This window comes from Gopherus flavomarginatus, chromosome 4 (genome assembly GCF_025201925.1).
Source record: "Gopherus flavomarginatus isolate rGopFla2 chromosome 4, rGopFla2.mat.asm, whole genome shotgun sequence".
NCBI classification, from domain to species: domain Eukaryota; kingdom Metazoa; phylum Chordata; order Testudines; family Testudinidae; genus Gopherus; species Gopherus flavomarginatus.
The window spans coordinates 81,746,407-81,770,823 of record NC_066620.1 but is presented as its reverse complement, the minus strand read 5'-3'; the positions used below and the strand labels follow the sequence as shown (position 1 = coordinate 81,770,823).

Here is a 24,417-nt window from a genome sequence, read left to right as displayed (position 1 = left end):
GGACAGTTATTTGTTCCGTAACTGGTGCTCTTCGAGATGCGTTGCTCCTGTCTATTCCACAGTAGGTATGCGTGCTCGCCACGTGTACCAGTGCCGGAAGTTTTTCCCTTAGCAGTACCCGTACTGGAGGAGCACCGCGGCGACCCCTGGAGTGGCGCCTGTATATCACGCTATATGGGGAGCCGTGGGCTCTCCCCGCCCTCGGTTCCTTCTTGCCGGACAACTCCGACAGAGAGGAAAGAGGACGGGGTGTGGAATAGACAGGAGCAACACATCTCAAAGAATGCCAGTTATGGAACAGGTAACTGTCCTTTCTTCTTCGAGTGACTGCTCCTGTGTATTCCACAGCAGATGATTCCAAGCAGTATCTGTTAGAGGTGGGTAGGAGTTCACAATGGTTTGGGACAAAGCACCGCCCTGCCAAACCCAGCATCATCCCTAGACTGGGAGACAACTGCGTAATGCGAAGTAAATTTGTGAACTGAGGCCCACATGGCCGCCCTACAAATGTCCTGGATGGGGACATCGGCGACATAGGTAGCTGATGAGGCCTGAGCCCCCGTAAAGTGTGCCCTAACGGTAGGTGGCAGGGGAACCCCTACCAAATCATAACACATGTGTATGCATGATGTGATCCAGCGGGAAAGCTGCTGCGTGGAGATGGGTTGCCCCTTAGCCCGCTTGGCCGAGGCAATAAAGAGTTGAGAGGATTTCCAGAACAGCTTAGTCCGATCCAGGTAAAAAGCCAACACCCTGCGCACATCTAGTGTGTGAAGGTGGCGATCCTCATTGGAGGAATGGGGCTTCGGACAGAGCACGGGAAGGAAGATGCTCTGCTCCATATGGAAGGCGGAAAACACCTTCGGGAGGAACGTTGGTTGTGGGCGGAGCTGGACTTTATCCTTATGGAAAACCATATGGTGGGTTCTGAGGTTAAGGCCCTGAGCTCTGAGACACGTCTGGCCGACGTGATCGCCACCAGGAAGGCCACCTTCCAGGACAGGTGCAACCAGGAACACGGAGCCAGGGGCTCGAAGGGGGGTCCCGTGAGATGGGACAAGACCAGGTTGAGGTCCCATTGTGGCATGGGGGGCCTGGCATATAGGAACGAGCGGTCAAGGCCCTTCAGGAACTGGGAGGTCATCGAGTGGGAGGAGACCGAGTGGCCTTGCACCGGCCGGTGAAAAGCCGATATGGCCGTCAGGTGCACTCTGACTGAGGTAGGTACCAGTCCCTGGGCCCTAAGGGATAGGAGGTAGTCCAGGATAAAACTGTAGAGGTACAGCAGAAGGGGACATTCCCCGCTCACTCACCCACCTGGCAAACCTGGACCACTTCGCCACGTACGTCCGAAGCATGGATGGCTTCCTGCTTTCCAGGAGGGCTCGCCTTACCTGCTCCGAACACCTACTCTCCTCCTCATTCAGCCACGGAGCAGCCATGCTGTCAGATGGAGCATGGCTAGATTGGCATGGAAGAGGCGTCTCCCGTCCTCAGACAGGAGGTCCAGGTGGTGCAGCAGCTTCGTTGGGGGGGCCGCCAAGAGTCGTAGGAGGGGCCCGTACCAGTGCCGGCGGGCCCATGCCGGGACTATGAGAATGACCTTCGCTTTGTTCATTTTCACCTTCTGAAGGACTTTGGCGATGGGGGGAAATGGGGGAAAGGCGTAGAGGAGCTGGCCTGACCAACTCAGGAGGAATGCATCAGAGATCATACCTTCCCCTCCCCTGGAGGGGAACTGGGGGCAACATCGGTTCTGATGGGTTGCAATAGGTCGATCTGGGGAGCTCCCCACTCTTGGAAGGGCCAGTGAGCGACCTCCGAGTGGAGCGCCCACTCGTACTGGGGGGGAGAAGACCCTGCTGAGGCAGTCCGCTTGCATATTGCATATGCCCGGGAGGTGAGCTGCCCTCAGGGAGATATCGTGGGCTATACAAAACTCCCATAGGTTCAGGGCTTATTGGCAGAGGGCAAGGGAGCGAGTCCTGCCTTGCCTGTTGATATACTACATGGCGGCCGTGTTGTCCGTGAGGACTCTGACCACCTTCTGCGGAGGTGCATGAGGAACGCCACGCATGCCAACTGAACTGCCCTGAGCTCTTTGATGTTTATGTGAAGGGGCAAGTTCAGGGCTGAACATGTCCCTGGGTTTGCACCTTCCCCGTGTGGGCTCCGCAGCCCAAGTCTGAAACATCGGACATCAGGTCCATGGATGGGATGGCCTCCCCGAAGGGAACCCCTTGCAACATATTGCTCAGGCAGGACCACCACAGGAGGGAGACCACTAAGGTCAAGAAGAAGGGCTGCAGCAAAACTGGAGCACAGAAGTTCCAACTACCTTCACTGGCGGCAAGAAGGAACTGAAGGTGGGGGGAGCCTGCGGCTCCCCTTATAGCGCAATATACAGGTGCCACTCCAGGGGTTGCCACGGTGCCCCCCCCAGTACAGGTACTGTTAAAGGAAAAACTTCCGGCACCGGTGCACGTGGCGAGCACGCACACCTATTGTGGAATATACAGGAGCAATCACTCGAAGAAGAACCAATGAAAATCTTCACGGCCCGGGATGAACTAGAGTAATCTGGAGGGGAAAGACTGTATAGTTCCAAGAGTTCTCTCTCATATATTTCGTCTGAGGAGAAAGGCCTCCCATGCAGGAAACCCACGGAACATAACAACTGAAATGGAAAGAGGAGACAGGAGAAAAACAGGGCCGGATCATATTGCTGCCACTCAAAAAAAGAAAGCTCTAGCCATTACTTAGTAAACTTCCAGCCCAGTAGATGCCAGGGACAGCAGAGAAGCAATTTCAGAACAACCATAGAAAATCCCATTAGATTTGAAGATGTTAAGAGCCAGGCTTGTTCACCAAGGCATTTAGGGAGCTTGGACGGGGAAGGAACAACAGCTCATACTACACCAGCAAAGGCAAGGCTGGCAAAAGGAGCTGTAGCTACCTCCCAAAGGCAAAGGCTCTAAAGGCCAAGCCCTTAAAAACAGAAGTACTTAAGAGCTCAGATTCTCCTCACTTATGGCCTCCCAAGTGGCCCTTCCAGGAGAAGTGAGCATTACACTTTCTGCTAGCATGAGTAGGTAATAACAACAGACAGAAACATTCTTGCAGTTGGCAAACCCTGAAAGGATCATAGGAGGGCACCATATGACTAAGTAAGTCTGGAGAGATGGCAGAATTCCAACCTCACACACCTGTAGCCTCCTGAAAAGCCCCAACCAGGGAAGATGGATTGAGACACAGAATACAGTAGTTGTTTAGGACCCAGAAAGTTCAACTCCGTGTCTACAGCTCCACCCAGGGATGGGAGCATTAGGCTGCTACATTGCAGTCAGCATTGCAGGGATGAATAACTGAGTCAAGAGAAACAGCTCCCAGTCCCTGGATAAAGGAGGGGTGCTCTGGACAGAGCCAGAATCTGAGCACCAAAAGAAAGTACAGAGGAAATAAAGGAATCAGACCCCTCCAAACACACAGCCTCATAGCCAGCTGTAAAGCAGAGTTCTTTCCTTTGACTCATCTTTTCTCTTGTCTTATTTCTGGACTGGAGACTGGGAGAAAAGGAACAGGACTGCACTCCATACTTTCAAAACAAAGGAGAAAAGACAGAGGTGGAAGAGGAGTGGGTGGGCTGGCGCCTTGCCTGAAAGTTCTTCTGCTTCTTTTTGTCAGGGTAGGCAAAGAGATAACATCTAGTGAACCAATTCTATCACCAGAGAGGAAAGAGGAGAGATACAACAACTTAAACATTTTTTGTAATTATTTGAAAGATTAAAGAAGTATTAGGACAAATTCATCCCTCACGTTTCACCACCACAAACTAGTGGAACCTAGGTTTGGGGAAGTTGATAGCAGAAAGTCAGGTAAGAACATAAGAACAGCCATACTGGGGTCAGATCAAAGGTCTATCTAGCCCAGTATCCTGTCCTCTGAAAGTGGCCAATGTGAGGTGCCCCCAGAGGGAATGAACAGAACAGGTAATCATTAAGTGATCCATCCTGTCACTCATTTCTAGCTTCTGGAAAACAGAGGCTAGGGACACCATCCCTGCCCATCTTGGCTAATAGCCATTGATGGACCTATCCTCCATGAACTCATCTAGTTCTTTTTTGAACATCCTCTGGCAAGGAGTTCCACAGGTTGTGTGTGCATTGTGTGAAAAAATATATCCTTTTGTTTGTTTTAAACCTGCTGCCTATTCATTTCATTTGGTGATCCCTAGTCTTGTGTTATGAGGAGTAAATAACACTTTCTTATTTACTTCTCCACACCAGTCATAATTTTATAAACCTCTACCATATCCCCTCCAGTTGTCTCTTTTCCAAGCTGAAAAGTCCAAGTCTTATTAATCGCTCCTCATATGAAAGCCATTCCCCTAATCATTTTTGTTGCAATAAATATAGGTACAATAAATATATATTTTTAACCACAGCTAGGAGACATTCAGTCTCTACAATTAGCTTGCAGGCATGCTGTAGTCAGGAACGTATATTAGTCAGGGGCACGTTCTGGTCTTTTTTCGGGTAACAGTAAGATACACATGGCAGCACGTCTCTCATTCCCATCTCACCCTTGCACCACCCTGCCCTACCCCAACAATATAGCTCTTGGCCCTTACATATTGCTACTTCAGGTGCAGTGAGGGCTCTATCTGAAGCTAGGATCAGTCTTTGGATTTAGTCTTTCACCTATCCAGGGCCAGTGCAAGGATATTTTGCACCCGAGGCGAAACTTCCAACTTGTGTCCCTCCTCCCCCCCGGAGCATCGCTTATTATAAACTTTCAAAAATGAATACTGCATAATGTGGCATTGTTCATTAGAATATTAAGGGGGTCAGAGGAGATGATCACAACGGTCCTCTGGCCTGGGAGAACCTATGAGCAAGGAGGAGGCGGAGAATGCTCCCAGCTCGCATGGTCTCTAAACATTCCCAGGATCTGAGAACTTCGCCCTCCAGGGGGGACCCAGGGGCATGGAGGGCAGAGCCGGGCTCTCCCAGGGAGCAGGGCAGGATCTCCCTGGGGATCAGGGCCGGCTCTGCACATTGGAAATGATACCTGCATCAGCCCTTTTCCCTCCCTCATGCTCCAGGGTTTAGTTTCACTTTCCCTCGCCCCAGGAGGCGGCTGCGCTCGGCCCCAGGTGCAGTGCGTTGGAGGGCGAAGCTCATCCGAGCTCAGGACCGGTCCTGACTGCCCCAACGGCACCGTCCCTTGGCCACGCTGGTTGCCGTGCCCAGCCGCTGTCTCCTCCTTGCTCCACCGCAGGCTTCCACTGACTGTCCTGTGTGGCGCCCCTTCCTGCAGGGGCGGGTTTGTTATGGAGACCTTACTCCCTACCCTGCCCCGCTCAGCTGACTCCCGTGATGCCAGACACCGCTTTTTGGTGCCCCCAAATCTTGACACTTTAGGCAGCCACCTAGTTCGCCTAGTGGTTACACCGGCCCTGCACCTATCTTTAGCTCCTATTGATTCAGTCCTGTGATTGTGTGTGTGTGAAGAGGTAGCTTCCTAAGTCCATTCACAGTTGTTAATTTGTCTATTCCCATCAGCTGTATATTGGCACTCTGCTTAGAATTCATCAGCACAGATTTTCATGCTCCTTGTATCTTTAACACACATGTCTTTCTTAGATCACATTTTTATTTGTAAAACCTCCCTGTCGAAACCACACAGTTTGCAATGTTATACTTGCCTCTTCTTCACTGCTATTATCCTCTTTTTCTTTTTCATCTTCTTCCTCTTCTTCAGCTTCACTGCTGGAGCTCTCCTCTTTCAACTCAGTCTTCCAGTTACTGGGAACAGTTCTGCTTTTACGGAATTCAAGGGCTTGGTCAAAGGCTGAAAGAAGAACAGCATTTATTAGCATTAGAAGAAGGATCAATTTGCTAAAAAAAAAAAAAAAAAAAAGCTTAGGGGACGGCAAGAGAAGGGTGAGAATCCATCCCCAAATCATAGGACTTTAGCAGTGTTGTTCCACAGCCACTCCTTATCTGCATCCTTATGCAGAGGTGCTCAGCCATGCATACTCATTTGTCTCTGCATCAGGCACTCCAAGTTATTTACAGTTATTATTATTTACGCTGAAGTGATGCCTAAAGGCACACACTCACTGTGCTAGGCCATGTACAAACATATAATTAAGAGGCATCCGTGTCCTAAAGAATTTAAGGTTCAAATTAATGACAAGACATAACTGGTGGATAAATAGAACGATAGGAATGGGGAATAAAGAGGATTGAGGTAACAATAATATAAGCATCTATTTTGCAAGATTAGTTGAGCACATCATGTAGCTTGTCAAAAAGCCCACCACTCTAGCATGCAGAAGGTGTGCAGGCAACCCTTTCAAGACTATCATGTGTGCACAACTTTATGAAGGCCCAACACATGGGACTGAATTTCAGGCAAAATCCATGAAGTTGGTTTCCACTACATTACTACTCCTTTTGCTTGTTGTTCCAGCATTTATAATCAATGCATTATAATTTTTATGCTTTTAAAGATTGTGCTTGATGACTTATTGAAACTTTTCATTTCTAAACATCTGTAGACAACATCACAGGGAAGCCATATTTCTGTAATTTTACAGAATGCAAAAACATGCTTTTTAATATATTTGGTGCGATATATATCACTAGCTAATTGTAATTAAACAAGAAAAAAATTGCTCTTTTTGTATTTAAAGGTTATTCTTACCTTGTTTTAACAAAGCATCAGGCTTTGGTGAAGCTTCACTAATTTCTCGAACATCTTTTCTTGGTACAGAAGCACTAGAGAATTTAAAAGAGTGTTGACAAGGCAAAAATTATTTAAAGCCTACTTTTTAAAAATCACGTATTTTTAAAAGCCAGTATTTCTCAAACTGGGGATCCTGACCCAAAGGCGGTCACAAGGCTATTGCAGCGGGGTCGTGAGATCAAGGGTTACCATACGTCAGATTTTCCTGGATATGACCTCTTTTTTGGTCCTCTGATCTCTGTCCGGGTGGATCTCTGTGCGTCTGTGATTTTTCCTGACTCAACCTTTTTCTTTCCCTTCACAGCTCGGTGGTCGGACAGCAGCAACTGCTGGCCAGGTGCCTACCTCTGAAGACAGTACCATCACTCTGCAGCAGCACAGAGGTAAGAGTGGAATGGTATGGTATGGTACTGCCACCCTTACTTCTGCGCTGCTGCTGGTGGCACTGTCTTCAGAGGTGGGCACCTGGAGAGCTGTGGCTACTAGCTGGCTGCCCAGCTCTGAAGGCACAGATGCTGCCAGCAGTGGCACAGAAGTAAGGGTGGCATGGTATGGTTACTTGGCTCTGTAGGGATTGTGCACTGATGCCACAAAAGCTATGTCCGGTAAAAGACGGTTACTCACCTTGTAACTGGTGTTCTTCGAGATGTGTTGCTCATAACCATTCCAGGTAGATGTGCGCGCCGCGCGTGCACGTTTGCCGGAAACTTTTTTACCCTAGCAACTCCAGTGGGCCGGCAGGTCGCCCCCTAGAGTGGCGCCACTATGGCACTTGATATATACCCCTGCCGCCCCGCCCGCTCCTCAGTTCCTTCTTGCCGGCTACTCCGACAGTGGGGAAGGAGGGCGGGTGTGGAATGGATATGAGCAACACATCTCGAAGAACACCAGTTACAAGGTGAGTAACCATCTTCTCTTGTTCGAGTGATTGCTCATATCCATTCCAGGTAGGTGAATCCCAAGCCTTACCTAGGCGGTGGGGTCGGAGTGAGAAGTCGCAGCCTGGAGCACTGCAGAGACAAAGGCCGCATCATCTCTGGACTGCTGAACCAGGGCGTAATGGGAAGCGAATGTGTGGACCGATGACCAGGTCGCTGCCCTACAAATGTCTTGGATCGGCACGCGGGCAAGGAAAGCCAGCGATGACGCCTGCGCTCTGGTGGAGTGAGCAGTCACACGGCCCACCAGAACGTGGGCCAGGTCATAACAGGTCCTGATACAGGAGGTAACCCAGGAAGATATCCTCTGCGAGGAAATCGGTAGTCCCTTGACCCGGTCCGCTACCGCCACGAATAACTGGGGGGACTTGCGGAACGGTTTGGTCCTGTCCACATAAAACGCTAGCGCCCGACGGACATCTAGCGAGTGGAGCTGTTGCTCCCTGCGGGACGAATGGGGCTTTGGGAAAAAGACGGGGAGGAAGATCTCCTGGTTCATGTGGAAAGCTGAGATCACCTTGGGAAGAAAGGCGGGGTGTGGTCTCAGCTGCACCTTGTCTTTATGGAAGACAGTATACGGGGGATCTACTGTGAGGGCCCATAGTTCCGACACCCGTCTAGCTGAGGTGATGGCCACTAGGAAGGCAGTCTTCCATGAGAGACAGAGCAGGGAGCAAGTAGCTAACGGCTCAAATGGAGGACCCATGAGCCGAGTTAGGACCAGGTTGAGATCCCATGAAGGGGCAGGAGGGCGGATCTGTGGATAGAGATGTTCCAGTCCCTTCAGGAATCTCGCCACCATAGGGTGGGAGAAGACGGAACGTCCGTCCCCCCCAGGATAAAACGTGGAGATAGCCGCTAGGTGAACCCGAAGGGACGATAACGCCAGACCCTGGGCCTTGAAGGACCAGATGTAGTCCAGAATAGTGGTGATGGGAATCTCCATAGGGAGAAGACCTTTCTCCGAACACCAACAGGAGAAACGCTTCCACTTAGCCGAGTAAGTAGCCCTGGTGGAAGGCTTTCTACTGCCCAGGAGAATCTCCCGAACCGGGGTAGAGCAGCGTAACTCGGAGCCGGTCAACAACGCAGGAGCCATGCCGTAAGGTGCAGAGACCGAAGGTCCGGGTGACAGAGCCTGCCGTGGTCCTGGGTGATCAGGTCTGGATGAAGGGGCAGGGCAACTGGGTTGGCTACTGAGAGGTCCAGCAACATGGGGTACCAATGTTGTCTGGCCCACGCTGGAGCTATCAGAATCACACGAGCTCTGTCTCTGCACACCTTGAGGAGGACCCTGTGTATCAGCGGAAAGGGAGGGAACACGTAAAACAGGTGGGTCGCCCATGGGATCAGGAAGGCATCCGCTATAGACCCGGGCTCCCGACCCTGAAAGGAGCAGAATGTTCGACATTTCCTGTTCTCCGTGGACGCGAAGAGGTCCATCCGGGGAAGACACCACCTCTGGAAGAGTGAGAGGGCGACGTCTGGGCGGAGGGACCACTCGTGCGAGCGGAAGGACCTGCCCAGTCGATCCGCTAGAGTGTTTCGTACTCCTGGGAGATAGGAGGCGGAAAGGTGAACGGGATGGGTTATACAAAACTCCCAGAGACGCATCGCCTTGAGACATAGGGGAGAGGACCTGGTGCCGCCCGGCTTGTTGATGTAGAACATGGTCGTCGTGTTGTCGGTGAACACCGCAACACAACGACCTTGAAGGTGATGGACGAAAGCTTGACAAGCAAGACGGACTGCTCTCAACTCCCGTATGTTGATGTGGAGGTCCAGCTCCTGAGGGGTCCACAGGCCCTGAGTTCTTCGGGCGCTGCAGTGCGCCCCCCAGCCCAGATCTGAGGCATCCGTCGTCAGGGATGCTGAGGGCTGGGGTGGATGGAACGGGAGCCCTGCACAGACTACGGACTGGTCCAGCCACCACCGAAGGGAGTCCAGTACCCTTTGGGGAACAGTGACAACTGTGTCCAACGAATGTCTGGCCGGCCGGTACTGTGTGATGAGCCAAGATTGAAGAGGCCTCATGCGGAGTCGGGCATACGCTGTCACGAACGTACAGGCCGCCATATGTCCCAGGAGGGCCAGACATGTTCTTAGAGAGGTCAGCGGGGCCGCCTGCAAGCGCAGAATGATGGCCGACAGCGACTGGAACCTGGGCAAGGGTAGCAAGGCCCTGGCTAGGGCAGAGTCCAGAACGGCCCCGATGAACTCTATCCTCTGCGTGGGGAGCAGAGTAGACTTGTCCACGTTGATCACGAGGCCTAGGGCAGCAAAGAGGCTGCTGATCCTGCGGACGTGGTCGTGGACCTGCAGATCCAATATGCCCCGGATCAGCCAGGCGTCGAGGTAGGGGAACACGTGAATGCGGCCACGCAGAAGGTATGCGATGACGACTGCCGTGCATTTCGTGAACACCCTCGGGGCCATAGAGAGGCCAAACGGGAGGACCGCAAATTGATAATGTTGGCGGTCGACCACAAAGCGGAGGAAACGCCTGTGCTGGGGGGATATGGCGATATGGAAGTAAGCGTCCTGCATGTCGACGGCGGCGTACCAGTCTCCGGGATCCAGGGATGGGATGATGGTTCCAAGGGATACCATACGGAACTTCAACTTCACCATATACTTGTTGAGTTCCCGCAGGTCGAGGATAGGCCTGAGGCCCCCCTTGGACTTGGTGATTAGAAAGTAGCGGGAATAAAACCCCTTGCCCTTCTCGCTCTCTGGAACCTCCTCTATGGCTCCCTTGAGGAGGAGCGTCTGTACCTCCTGACGGAGGAGTTGCTCGTGAGAGGGGTCCCTGAAGAGGGACGAGGGTGGTGGGTGGGAGGGGGGGGGCGATGAAAACTGCAGGCGATAATCGGCCTGCACAGTGCGCAAGACCCAACGGTCCGATGTTATTTGGGTCCACGCCGGGAGGAAAAATGAAAGACGGTTGGAAAACTGCGGGGAAGGATCCGGAGGGGAAACTGGTACTGCGCCCTTGGGCGCACCTTCAAAATGAAGGCTTGGGTCCGGGAGGGGCCTTGGCGAAGCCTTGGTTTTGCCCCGTTTGGCCACCCGACTGTCTGCGTCGGTTGTTCCTGCCGCGGCGCCTATTGAGGTCCTGCCGCAGACGGAACTGAGGATACGGCCGACGCTGCTGCTGTTGGTTCTGCTGCCAGAATTGCCTGCGCTGCGTCGCAGGCGTATGCATCCCCAAAGACCGTATTATGACCCTATTGTCTTTAAGGTCCTTTAGTCTGGGGTCTGTCTTAGCAGAAAACAGGCCCTGGCCTTCGAAGGAGAGGTCCCGGATAGTATGCTGGAGTTCTGACGGAAGGCCAGAGACCTGAAGCCAGGAAATGCGGCGCATCGTAAGCCCCGAGGCAAGGGTCCGAGCGGCCGAGTCCGCAGCATCTAAGGAGGCTTGTAGAGAGGTCCTCGCTACCTTTTTGCCCTCATCCAGAATGGTGGTAAATTCCTGACGGGCGTCCTGCGGTAACAGCTCTACAAATTTTCCCGCCGCCACCCAAGAGTTAAAGGAATAGCGGCTAAGGAGGGCCTACTGGTTCGAGACCCTGAGCTGTAGCGCCCCCGCTGAATAGACCTTGCGGCCCAGAAGGTCCATCCGCCTCGCCTCCTTAGACTTGGGCGCCGGGGCCTCTTGACCATGGCGCTCCCTGTCGTTCACCGACTGGACCACAAGGGAGCAGGGTGTCGGATGAACGTGCAAGTATTCATAGCCCTTCGAGGGGGCCATGTACTTCCTTTCCACTCCTCGAGCGGTCGGAGGGATGGAGGCCAGTGACTGCCAGATAGTAGCGGCGTTGGCCTGAATAGTCTTGATGAAAGGCAAGGCCACTCTGGTGGGCGCATCGGCGGAGAGGATGCTCACCACAGGGTCCTCGATTTCAGAGACCTCCTCTGCTTGAATGTCCAGGTTCTGTGCCACGCGTTGGAGGAGGTCCTGGTGTGCCCTAAGATCCAGAGGGGGAGGGCTGGAGGACAAGGTACCCGCCACTGCCTCATCAGGGGAAGACGACGAGGAAACCCCTGGCAACAGAGCGTCCACGGGGGGTTCTGTCTGGGGCTGCACCTCCGTCACTGGAGGGAGCTCCGGCTCCTGGTGGCTGGACCTGTCTTCTGCTTCCGGGGAGGGAGGGGGTCTAGACACCGTTGCCTCTGGTGGCCTGCGTTCCGCCGCAGGGTGGGGAGTGATATGTTGCGGACCCTGGGCTTGGCGGTAGGCCCATGGGGTCCAAAACCCCCACTGTTGAGGCCCTCGTTCCTGAGGTGGAGGGTCCTGAAACAGGGTCGAGTGTCTGTCCTGGCCCAATGCATAGGCGCTCTCTGCCTGAGAGGACACGGATGGTTCCCTTGAAGGCCACGGAGGCGCCGAGCCAGTTTGATAGACCTCTCTATATGCCGACGCCGACGATCTCCTCGGTGCCGAGGATCGATACCGTGAGTCGTACCGGTGCCGGGATCGGGACCGGGAACGGCGTGGTAGTCGGGATCCGGATCGGGATCTGCCTCGAGGTCGGTGCCAAGAGCGGGACTGCGATCTTCGTTCAGCGCAGTGCCGGGATGGCAGTGGGGACCGGGACCTGCCACCGATGCGGTGTCGGGAGGTCGACCGGGATCGGGACCTACCACCGGCTCAGTGCCGGGAGGTCGACCGAGGAGCTGAACGCCGAGGTGAACGGCTTCTAGAGTCTCGGTGCCGGAGGTAAGAGGAGCCAGACCGGCACCGTGCAGATGCTGATCGGCGCCGCGAGTGCGACCGGTACCGCCGAGGAGAACAGTGCCGGGACTGCGAGCGGCGCCCAGAGCGCGATCGTTCACGTCTCCGGGGCGATCGGTGCCTGGACTCCGGAGACAGCGCTCTCAGCATCGGTTTGCCTCTGGAGGTTACCCGTCCCGGGGGTGCCATGGTTTGAGGCTGTGATGGCTCTGTGAGCGCTATCAAGTCCCGTGCCGAGGCAAAGGTCTCCGGCGTAGATGGGACTAACAGCTCAACCCCTGATCTTAAGGGGGAGCTAGGAGAGGCCGGACTCGACAGACCTTCCGGACCCGGAGTCGACAGCAGCCCTGCAGGTGGTGCCACGGCCAAGGTAGGTGCCAGGCGTTCCACTCGAGCCTGCCTAGATGGCGTTGCAGACGTCGAGGGTCTTGGATCTGCTCCCGGTGCCGGGGATGGACGGTGACGGGGAGTCTTGCCGGTGCCGGCGCGGTCCGGTGCCGGAGTAGAAGTGGCCGGTTGCGCCGCCGGTACCGGAGTCAGTGCCGCTTCCATTAGGAGAGTGCGGAGTCTTTGATCCCTCTCCTTCTTTGTGCGAGGCTTAAAGGCCTTGCATATACGACACTTCTCAATGATGTGCGATTCCCCCAGGCACTTGAGGCACGCGTCGTGGGGATCGATAGTCGGCATCGGCTTCTTGCATGCCGGGCACTGCTTGAAGCCCGGCGAACCAGGCATGAGCCCGGCGCCGGGCGCCGGGAAGGGCAACGGCCACCCGCGAACAAGTTATACAACTATATACAATAAACAACTAACTAATATACTACTTTAAACTATCTATAAAACTATTTACAACTACGACTATGAACAGTGTACAAGAGAGCTAGGTACGTGGAGGACAGCAAGCCGCACTCCACAGTTCCAGTAACCGACACGGCGGTAAGAAGGAACTGAGGAGCGGGCTGGCCGGCAGGGGTATATATCAAGTGCCATAGTGGCGCCACTCTAGGAGGCGACCTGCCGGCCCACTGGAGTTGCTAGGGTAAAGAAGTTTCCGGCAAACGTGCACGCAGGGCACGCACACCTACCTGGAATGGATATGAGCAATCACTCGAAGAAGAACAAGCCTGAAATATTTTCAAAGCGGGGGGGGGGGGAGAAGAAAAAAATAGTTTGATAACCCCTGTTACAAAGGGATAATATCAAACAATACATAGAGCTATTAAATGTGCAGAAAGAGCATAAGAAATGTATCTGGATGATGGCATCAATAAATTACCATTTATCATGCAAGTTTATTTCAATAAGACAATACCTTCTTCAGCAAGTTAAATATTGCTGACAGTTAATTATAATATACCCTTTTGACTATTACAGTTTTGTACAGTATTAAAAAAATTGAGGTGAAAAAATCCAACTGCCTTAAAAATTTTGGCAGACCATGAGTAGGGCTCCATGTCTCTCACAGAGTTTGCAGAAGTCATGGATTCTGTGACTACAGGTATCTGTGACCTCTGTGATTTCTGCAGCAGCCAGTGTGGCTGACCTCAGGGGCTGCCCAAGCAGATGCTGCTCAGGTGACCCCAGAGACAGCCACACTGTCCACTGCTGGAGCGGCTTTGCAGCCAGCTGCTCAGGTGGCCCCGCAGCCAGCCACACCAGACGCTGCTTGGGTGGTCCTGGGCAGCTGGTTCTAGGGACCACCTGAGCATCGGTCCCCCTGGGAGTGGCCCCCAGCAGCTGGTGATGCTGCCCCCCGCTCCAAGGTTTAGTTTCGGGGTATTTTTAGTAAAAGTCATGGACAGGTCATGGGCCATGAATTTTTGTTTACTGCCCGTGACCTGTCCAAGACTTTTACTAAAAATACTCATGACTAAATCGTAGCCTTAACCATGAGCATCCATTCATTAGTACATTCAGGAAAGCATTCTCTGAATAGCAGGTGTCACAATAATCAATAGTAATATTTTGGGACATTTCAGAAAAGGCATAACGTTAATTTAACAAGTCACCAAAAACCTCACACTATTATTGATATAATTAGCAAAAAATAGTATCAGTGTGAAAAAGATTTCAGAGTTATACAAAAAGAAAATACTAGTAATAGGTATTGTAGTCATATCCAGAGATCCCAATCTGAACTGGGGTTCCATGGTGCTAGGTGGATTCCTCTACTGACCTGCACAGGTCTGTGAATTACTTACTGTCAAGCAATTTGCTGAAATCATACTCTAGACTAGTGGTGCGCAAACTGTGGGGCGTGGAGGAATGTTCAGGAGGAAAGGGGAGCAAGCAGCGATGCCAGGTGGCTCATGCCAGGGCCTCCTAGATGGTGCAGGGAGGGAGCGCCACCTCCACCCACTGACACCTCAGTGGGCCACCCAGCCCAAAGGCAGTGCTAGCCCATTGTAGGCCCTAAGCAGATATATTTTCTGAAGTTGAAGCCTCACCAGCTGGGACTAAAGCTGATGCCCCGCTATGCGGACTGAGGTGAAGAGGTCACATAAAATCATGGAATCCGTGACCTCCATAACTGACTGGCGCCTTAATAATAATAAAAAGCATATAGGGGACCCCTTGAGCTGTTCAGGACCTTAAGCAATTGCTTATTCTGCTTATGCCTAACACCAGCACTAGCCTTGGCCATGCAGTAATGAATGTGGGGCTCCAGACAGATTCCGTAAATAGTAAAGAGGGGTGCGACTGGAAAAGTTTGTGCACCACTGTTCTAAAGTTAAGAAGGAAACTAAAACTGAACTATAATGAAAATGTTCTGTATTTCAACATCCTTTCTGCAAAATGCAAAGGAGTTCTGCCACACTGAATCAAGTGGCATAAATTAGCTCAGAGGGGACCCACCGTTTTTGAATAAAAAATGGAGTCTGTCATAAAAGAAAAAAATGATTAATTGCTGTTGCCAGAGCCCCTCCTTTCCTCACAAGCATTTAAGAGCACATATTTCCTTCATGAGCCAGCACTCTTATTTTCTATTTTTTATTTATTCTCTTCTCTTCTTCTAATCAGTATTAGAGCACTTTCTTAATCAGATGAAATGGTAATTCTGCCCTAGACTCCTATGATACTGGTAAACAAATCTTATTGACGAAACAGGCTACTGAGAAATTCGCTTCTTTCCCTTCCGTCCCAATATCCGTGGGCCTATAAAATCTTCTCTGAGGCATGGCTATCTCTTCTAAACAAAGCAGCAAGAATCTCAAATTGTCCCACAAACTCCCACAGGAGCGCAGTCCTTGCCTGCTATACCACATATTTAGTTGTAGCTATATAGTTTGAGTTGATAATTGTAAGGGTGGATTTATATTTCCTGTAAGTAATAAGTATAGAACTTAAAGGATAACTGTCATCAACATGGTTCATTTTCATATCTTTCAAAACCTAGAGTAAGGCTGCTGCAATAATTGATCGGCTAAAAGCAGTTTCTTTGCTACACCCCTTATTTCCTCACACACTTTAGATGATGCACATATTTAATTGGTAGCTTCTATGCTTCTACTCACAATTTACCATCCTTGAAAGAACGAACTAGAACATTGTCCTTTTTCACTGCAATATCATCACTACAATCTGGACAAACCACCTACAAAAAGATAAGAAAGAAGTAAACATTAAAAAAAAATTATATATATATATTTATAACACTTTTAGGAAGTATTTAGAGCCTAACCAAGCAAGGTGCTTACCACCCTTAATTCCAATTAACTTCAGTGGGAAATGAGGGTGCTAAGCAATTCTCAGGATTTCACCTTTAGGGGCCAATCTTGCAAAAGTTCAGGAGAGGAAATCTGCTCCTCTATACAAGTGTTAGGAGCCCTTAGTGAGGAAAAAACAGTTACTCACCTTCATGTAACTGTTGTTCTTCGAGATGTGTTGTTCACATCCATTCAATCAGGTGTGTGCATGCTGCATGCACAGTCGTCGGAAACTTTTCCCTTAGCAGTTCCTGTTGGGTTGGCTAGGGAGCTCCCTGGAGTGCACGGCATTCAATATATGACCCTGTCGACCCAACCCCCCTTCAGTGCCTTCTTACTGGCTCCTCCGACAGAGGGGAAGGAGGGTGGCTATTGGAATGGACGTGAACAACACATCTCGAAGAACAACAGTTACAAGAAGGTGACTAACCATTTTTTCATCTTCGAATGCTTGTTCACATCGATTCCACTCAGATGACTCCCAAGCTCTCCCCTGGAGGTGGGGTCGGAGATAAGGAACCACTGATTGGAGAACTGCTCTGCCACAAGCTGCATCCTCTCTGGCATGCTGTGTGATGGCATAGTGAGTAGTAAACATGTGCACGGATGACCGGGTCGCCGCTCTGGAAATCTCCTGGATGGGCACCTGGGCCAGGAAAGCAGTGGATGAGGCTTGAGCCCTCGTCGAGTGAGCTGTAAAAGGCGAAGCTGGAACCTTGACGAGGGTGTAGCAAGTACGGATGCAGTCCGTGATCCATGATGAAACGCGCTGTGAGAAGACTGGAAGTCCTTTCATCCAGTCTGCCACCACTATGAATAGTTGATTCAATTTCGTGAAAGGTTTTGTGCACTCAATGTAGAATGCTAGCACTCTCCAGAAGTCTAGCAAATGAAGACTCTGCTCCCGCACATTGACATGCAGCCTGGGATAGACGACCTATAGAAAAATGTCCTGTCCAATGTGGAACTGAGATACCACCTTGTACAGGAAGGCTGGGTGAGACCTGAGCTGTATCTTGTCCTTATGGAAGACTGGGGGAGGGTAGGAGGGGTTTGGAGGTTAGTGCTTTAACTCAGACATCCTCCTGGCTGAAGTGATAGCAACCAGGAACGCTACCTTCCATGAGAGATACAGAAGGAAGCATGTAGCCAGTGGTTCAAACGGGACTCCCATTAGTCTGGAGAGGACCAGATTGAGATCCCAAGCGGGTACAGGTGGTCCAAAATGTGAGTAAAGCCCTTCCAAACCGTTTAGGAAACGGCCTACCATGGACTTGGTAAACACAGAGCGCCTTGACTCTCCAGGATGAAATTCTGAGATGGCCGCAAGGTGTACCCTGATAGATGATCCTGCCAACCCTTGCTGTTTCAGATGTAGTAGGTATTCTATGAGTAGTATAGATGTCTGAAGTGGAGATGTGAGACACTGCTCACACCAGCATGAGAACTTTTTCCACTTGGCTAGACAAGTGGCCCTGGTGGAAGGTTTCCTGCTAGCAAGCAACACCTCCTTCACCAAATCCAAGCATTGGAGCTCTGTTGGGCTTGACAGTGAAGTGTCCAAGCCATGAGATGAAGGGATTGGAGGTCTGGGTGAAGGAGGCAAACATGGTCCTGTGTGATCAGATCTGGGTAAAGTGGCAGTGCTATCAGGGTGTCCACCAACATCTCCAGAAACATGGAGTATCAATGTTGTCCTGGCCACGCTGGGGCCAGCATAATCATGTCTGCTCTGTTTCTGCGGATCTTGAGCAGCACTTTGTGAATGAGTGGGATCAGCAGGAAGGCATACGTGAGGTGGTTCCCCCAAGGTAGCAGGAATATGTCCGAGATGGAGCCCAGACTGTGTTTCTGGAAGGAGCAGAACGTTGGACACTTCCTGTTGCTCCTGGTAGCAAATAGGTCTACCCAGGGAAAGCCCCACCTTTGGAAGATGGAATGTAAGATATCCGGATGGACTGATCACTCGTGGTTGAGAAATGACCTGCTGAGATGGCCCATAATCTCGTTTTGCAGGCCTGGGAGATAGGACACCTCCAGGTGAATAGAGTGGGCTATACAGAAATCCCAAAGCTGAAGAGCTTCCTGACAGAGAGGGGAGGAGCGGGCTCCGCCTTATTTATGTAAAACATGGCAGTGCTATTGTTGGTCAGCACCACCATGCACTGACCTTGAACTCCATCCCTGAAGGTCTGGCAGGCTAGTCTGAGCTCCTTTATATTGACGTAGAGCGGGATCTCAGACTGCGACCACCTGCTCTGCATCTTTATATCTCCTAGGTGGGCCCCCCAACCCAGGCCTGATGCATCCGTTACCAAGGTCACGGACAGCTGAGGAGTGCTGAATGGGTCTCCCTTGCATACCATGTGAGGGTCCAGCCACCAGCATAGGGTGTCTAGGACTCGTCCCAGCACTGTTACTACCGAGTCCAAACTGCGTTGGCCTGGATGATAAACTGAGGAAAGCCAAGCTGGAGTGGCCTGAGTCTCAGTCTGGCATGTCTGACCACATAGATGCATGCTGCCATGTGTCCAAGGAGACTCAGGCATACTTTTGCAGTCCTGGTGGGGTATCGCTGGAGAGACTGAATGATTTCTGTTAGCGCTTGGAATCTGGACCCTCTCAGTATTGCTCTCACCTGAACCAAGTCTAGTACCGCTTCAATGAATTCTATTCTTCGTGTCGGTGACAATGTTGACATTTCCAAGTTGAGGAGGAGACCCAGTCTCTGGAAGGTATTTGTGACTAACCGGACTTGGGATTCCACCTGCTCCCTGGAACACCCCCGTAGCAGCCAGTCGTTGAGGTAGGGATACACTTGTACCTGCTTCTTGCGGAGAAAGGTCACGACTACCAACAGCATTTGGTGAACACCTGAGGGGCCGTCAATAAACCGAATGGGAGCAGCGTGAACTGGTAGCACTTGTGATTGACCACAAACCTCAGGAAATGTCTGTGGGTCAGATGAATGGCTATGTGGAAGTATGCATCTTTCATATCGAGGGCAGCATACCAGTCCCCCGGATCCAGGGAGGGAATGACTGAGCTCAGGGAGACCATGTGGAAGTTCAACTTTACCATAAACTGGCTGAGTCCTCACAGGTCTAAGACGGGTCTGAGACCCCCCCTTTGCTTTGGGAATTGCGTGCATGCTCGTCGGAAGATTTGTACCCTAGCAACACTCGGTGGGTCGGCTGGGTGCCCCCTGGAGTGGCACCGCTATGGCGCTGGATATATACCCCTGCTGACCCAGGGAGTAGAACCCCTTGCCCCATAGCTCCTGAGAAACTTCCTTCACTTCCCCTAAGGCAAGGAGCGATGCACCTTCTGGACAAGGAGTTGATCATGAGAAGGGTCCCTAAAGAGAGACAGGGAAGGAGGGTGGGAGGAGCAGAATTGGAAAAAATATCCCTCTACACTGTAAAGGACCTAATGGTCTGATGTTATAAGGGACCATGCATGGTAGAAGTGGGATAGAAGGTTCAGAAAGCAGGGGAAGGATCTGGTATGAAGTCTGGCATGCCATTCTCAGGCACTCCATCAAAACCCTTGTTTGGATCCCGACTGTGACTCAGTCGGACCCTGGGCCTGGCGTGATGACTGGTTAGGAAGCCTACACCTACTGTCCCTGCCCCTATGGCAGTAAGCGTCCTGCCTTGGGTGGGATTGATATTGCCTCTGCTGTTGCTGGGGCTGAGGCTTGAAAGATTTTCTCTGATTAGCAGGGGTATGCATTCCCAGAGATTTCATTGTTGCCCTTGAATCTTTGAGGCAATGGAGCCTCGGGTCTGTCTGGTCTGAAAACAGTCCTGCACCCTCAAACAGAAGGTCTTGCAGAGTCTCTTGGACCTCTGGGAGAAGACCTGAAGCCTGGAGCCAGAAGGTTTTCCTCAAGACCATCCCTGAGGAGATGGTTCGTGCCTTCAAGTCAGCCACATCAAGGGAGGCTGAAGGGATGTCCTGGACACTGCCTTCCCCTCCTCAACCAGAGCTGAGAACTCCACTCTTGACTCTACAGGGAGCATTGCTTTGCACTTCAACATAGCGTCCCAAGAGTTAAAGAAGGTGCCACTACAGGGGGCTCCCTAGCAGACCTGATGGGAGCTGCTAAGGGAAAAGTTTCCGAAGACCATGCACATAGCACACCCACAACTGATTGGAATTGTGAGTTCAATCCTTGAGGGGGCCACTTAGGGATTTAGGGATTGGTCCTGCTTTGAGCAGGAGGTTGGACTAGATGATCTCTTGAGGTCCCTTCCAACCCTAATAATCTATGATACCCATTCCAATTAGGTGTGTGCGTGCCGCGAGCACGCTCGTCGGAAGATTTTTACCCTAGCAATACTCGGTGGGTTGGCTGGGCGCCCCCTGGAGTGGCGCCGCTATGGCGCTGGATATATACCCCTGCCGACCCAACGGCCCTTCAGTTCCTTCTTGCCAGCTACTCCGACAGAGGGGAAGGAGGGCGGGTTTGGAATGGATATGAGCAACACACCTCGAAGAATAACAGTTACAAAGGTGAGTAACTGTCTTTTCTTCTTCGAGTGCTTGCTCATATCGATTCCAGTTAGGTGATTCCCAAGCCTTACCAAGGCGGTGGGGTCGGAGTGAGATGTTGCAGAACGCAAAACTGCTGAGCCAAAGGCTGCATCATCTCTGGACTGTTGAAACAGAACGTAATGAGAGGCAAAGGTGTGGACCGAGGACCAGGTAGCTGCACGACATATCTCCTGGATGGATACAAGAGCCAGGAAAGTGGCAGATGACGCGTGAGCTCTGGTAGAATGAGAATTAATGAAAGAACTGCGAGTAGCTAGGGAGGTGGAGATCAGCTAAGCCGCGCTTCACTGTTCCAACGACTGACACAGGTGTTAAGAAGGAACTGAAGGGCCGTTGGGTCAGCAGGGGTATATATCCAGCGCCATAGCGGTGCAATTCCAGGGGGCGCCCAGCCGACCCACCAAGTGTTGCTAGGGTACAAATCTTCCGACGAGCATGCACGCAGCGCGTGCACACCTAATTGGAATCGATATGAGCTAGCTCTCAAAGAAGAATCTTAATTATGCAGACTGAATTTTTTAAGAATAAACTATAAAAAATGTGCCAAGCAAAGACATTGGAACCCCCAACCAATGTTTAAAAATAAACCCAGCAATAGCATAAATATAACAGAAATTAATCAACCCCCCCCCCCGGAGTCCTACAGCACCACAACCAGCCTTACCCAACTTTCATATGCAAGGAGTGGGCCTTGCCGAATGCCATGAAGGCTGGTGACTCTGGATGTTATGAACCTGAGGAGAAAGGGGTTCCAAACATCTGTGGACCTAAAGCAGAGTGCCCCGCCAGCCACCCCTCACCTCTTATAGTAATGGAACTTCAGTGCAGGCAACTCCACTGATAGCATTTGTCCCAGGGCATCACTGGGATAGAGACAATTTCTTAGATAGGTAGATCTTATGCAACGTAGGACATTATAGGTCAAATGAATATCTACAATCCATTTGGAAACCAACAGATAGCTGGTGCATTTTGTAGAGCATAGGTTTCATGTGCTCACAAAGAGAAATGCTGTTTAATAAGCAGGACATCAAATTCTGCACCAGCTACAGTTTCTGAATAGATTAAGTTGTAGCTCCATGTAGTAGTCTTATTACATTACAGTAGTCTTATCTCAAGGTGACAATAGCATGGATGACTGTTGCAAAGCCTACAAAACAGACACAATTTCCTAATTCTCTGCAAATTGAAAAAGGCTGTCTTGGCTGCAGCTGTTACTGGATCTTCTAACAGCAGCCAGGAGCTAACCAAACCCGAAAATTGTACACCTGGTCAATTAAAGGCAGTGCACATCCTCAGAGAAGAAGCAGCACCCACACACTATTGCTTCAGGTGACTTACTTCAACCAACACCACTTCAGTCTTTTCTGGATCAAATCTCAGCCAACTAGCCATCCTCTATGCTCTAATCTCCAGATAATAAGTAATGCAAACCAACAGCTCCAGGTGGGTCACTGGAGATGAAGTTATAAAGCTGCAGGGAATCAGCAGACTGAAAACAATGCAACCCATGCCACCTCACTAACTTTTCCAAAGGTTTCATGTACACATTAAACAAGAGGGATGACAAGATGGAGCCCTACAAAACAGTCTCTCTAACAATATTCAGGTAGGTTAGATCAAGACTATAAAAGAGCAGTCTCTAGTATACTCCTCATCAAAATTAGGTCTTTAAATTAAAGGCAACACGGCCTAATGCAGGGGTAGTCAGTTATTTTTTGGCAAGGTCCAAATTTCTTGGTCAACATACGGTCAAGGTCCAAATGTCAGAGATAATAATAAAAATTAACAATGAGAGTAAGCAAATAAAAAAGACTTCAGGGTTCATTCAAAAGTACCTGGCAGTCCAGATTTGGCCCATGGTCCAGATTTGGCTTGTGGTCTAGATATGGCCTGCAGTCCAGTTATTGACTACCCTTGGTCTAGTGTATTTAAACCTAGGACTGTGAGACAGAGTCCTCACTTCTAATCTTGGCTCTCTTACTGACTCACTGTGTAGGTTCAAATAAGTCCATGAACCTTTCCCTATCACACAGGAATATTTTGAGAATTAAGGTTTGTGCAGTATCTTGAATAAGCATAGCATTTCAGGAGCATCAAAGATATTCCATCTTTTTTGTGGTCCAGAGAATATGTACTATGATACCAAACACAATATAACAGAGTCAAAAAAACATATGCTGAGATGTGTATTATTTAGCATTTTAAGTATATGTTTCTATTATTCACACCAATATATAATCATTATTAACTATAATGTATAATAAAATTAAGCCAAAGTTTCTCTACAACAAAATAATGTGATTTAGAAGATTATATTTAAGGAGGCAATAAATCCTTGGCTGAACGAACTGAGAAAGGAAGTTCTTGGAGGCAGGAATCTTATCTTTTTGGCACTAACTTTACACTATACACAATGTGTTGTGTATATGAAGCTGCATAACTGATTATAAAGTTAATTTGAGGATGGTTTCTGCTAAGGCACTGAAATGCGTTCTCTTTCTCCTCTCATTTCTACACCACAAACTTCATGATACTTGGGAAGAATTAGTCCTCACAGTCACAATGGGGACTAATTTTATTTTTAAACTATATTTAAAAAACGCCCTCTGGTTAATTTGAGACAGGGTATGCTTTTGTAATTTGTTTACAGATTACACATTTTTAAGTTTTAACTGTAAGATTGTGAGAATAAGTAAACCACAGCATAACAGCAACAAAAAGGCAGGAGTGTGTTTATTAATCATTTGTTGAGCACCAACAGTATGCTCTGTACTGGCGGATGATTAGGTAGAAAATGATGTATGAAACAGAAGAGCTGAAATTGGAGAAGAATGAGTGGAAGGGTGAGCAGCAGAACAAGTCTGGAATCTTGTTTTTTCAAGAGAGAGTAACAACAAATTGTAAAATTATGTTAAAATAGATTCATTGTTTGCATTAACACCTTACATTATGAAACACAAATCTTAAAATCTAATTTGTTTTTCATTATTTATACTCTTCATTTGCTTTGGTATTCACTCAGTTTGGACAACGAAACAGACTTCAGTTTTACTTTTGTATTACAATATTTATGTTCTCTATACTGCAGAGAGTTGTATAAATACAAAAGGGATCTTACTTCTAGTCATATTAGGTCTGGTTAAAACAGTATGATCTACTGAAAGAGAATGATCTTGTAAGTGGGATGCTCTACTTTCTGAACCTTGCGAAATTCGCACAACAGTATACAAGAACATAAGAACGGCCGTACTGGGTCACACCAAAGGTCCATCCAGCCCAGTATCCTGTCTACCGACAATGGCCAATGCCAGGTGCGCCAGAAGGAGTGAACCTCCTGCCATTCACCTCCACCCTCTGACAAACAGAGGCTAGGGACACCATTCCTTACCCATCCTGGCTAACAGCCATTAATGGACTTAACCTCCATGAATTTATCCAGTTCTCTTTTAAATGCTGTTGTAGTCCTAGCCTTCACAACCTCCTCAGGTAAGGCATTCCTGTGCGCTGTGTGAAGAAGAACTTCCTTTTATTTGTTTTAAACCTGCTGCCTTTTAATTTCATTTGGTGACTCCTAGTTCTTGTATTATGGGAGTAAGTAAATAACTTTTCCGTATCTACTTTGTCCACCTCACTCATAATTTTATATACCTCTATCATATCCCCCCTTAGTCTCCTCTTTTCCAAGCTGAAAAGTCCTAGACTCTTTAATCTCTCGTCATAT

General features: G+C 49.9%; 1 protein-coding gene across 1 annotated transcript in view; it reads right to left on the bottom strand.

The window, feature by feature from the left end:
* ARID4B (AT-rich interaction domain 4B) overlaps positions 1–24,417 on the bottom strand; it is a 194,169-nt gene that overhangs the window by 74,110 nt on the left and 95,642 nt on the right. Inside the window, exons 9-11 of the mRNA XM_050951541.1 lie at positions 15,942–16,021; positions 6,712–6,785; positions 5,704–5,853 (exon numbers count right to left, since the gene is read on the bottom strand). Of these exons, the coding sequence (XP_050807498.1) occupies positions 5,704–5,853; positions 6,712–6,785; positions 15,942–16,021 (304 nt within the window). The remainder of the gene's footprint in view (positions 1–5,703; positions 5,854–6,711; positions 6,786–15,941; positions 16,022–24,417) is intronic.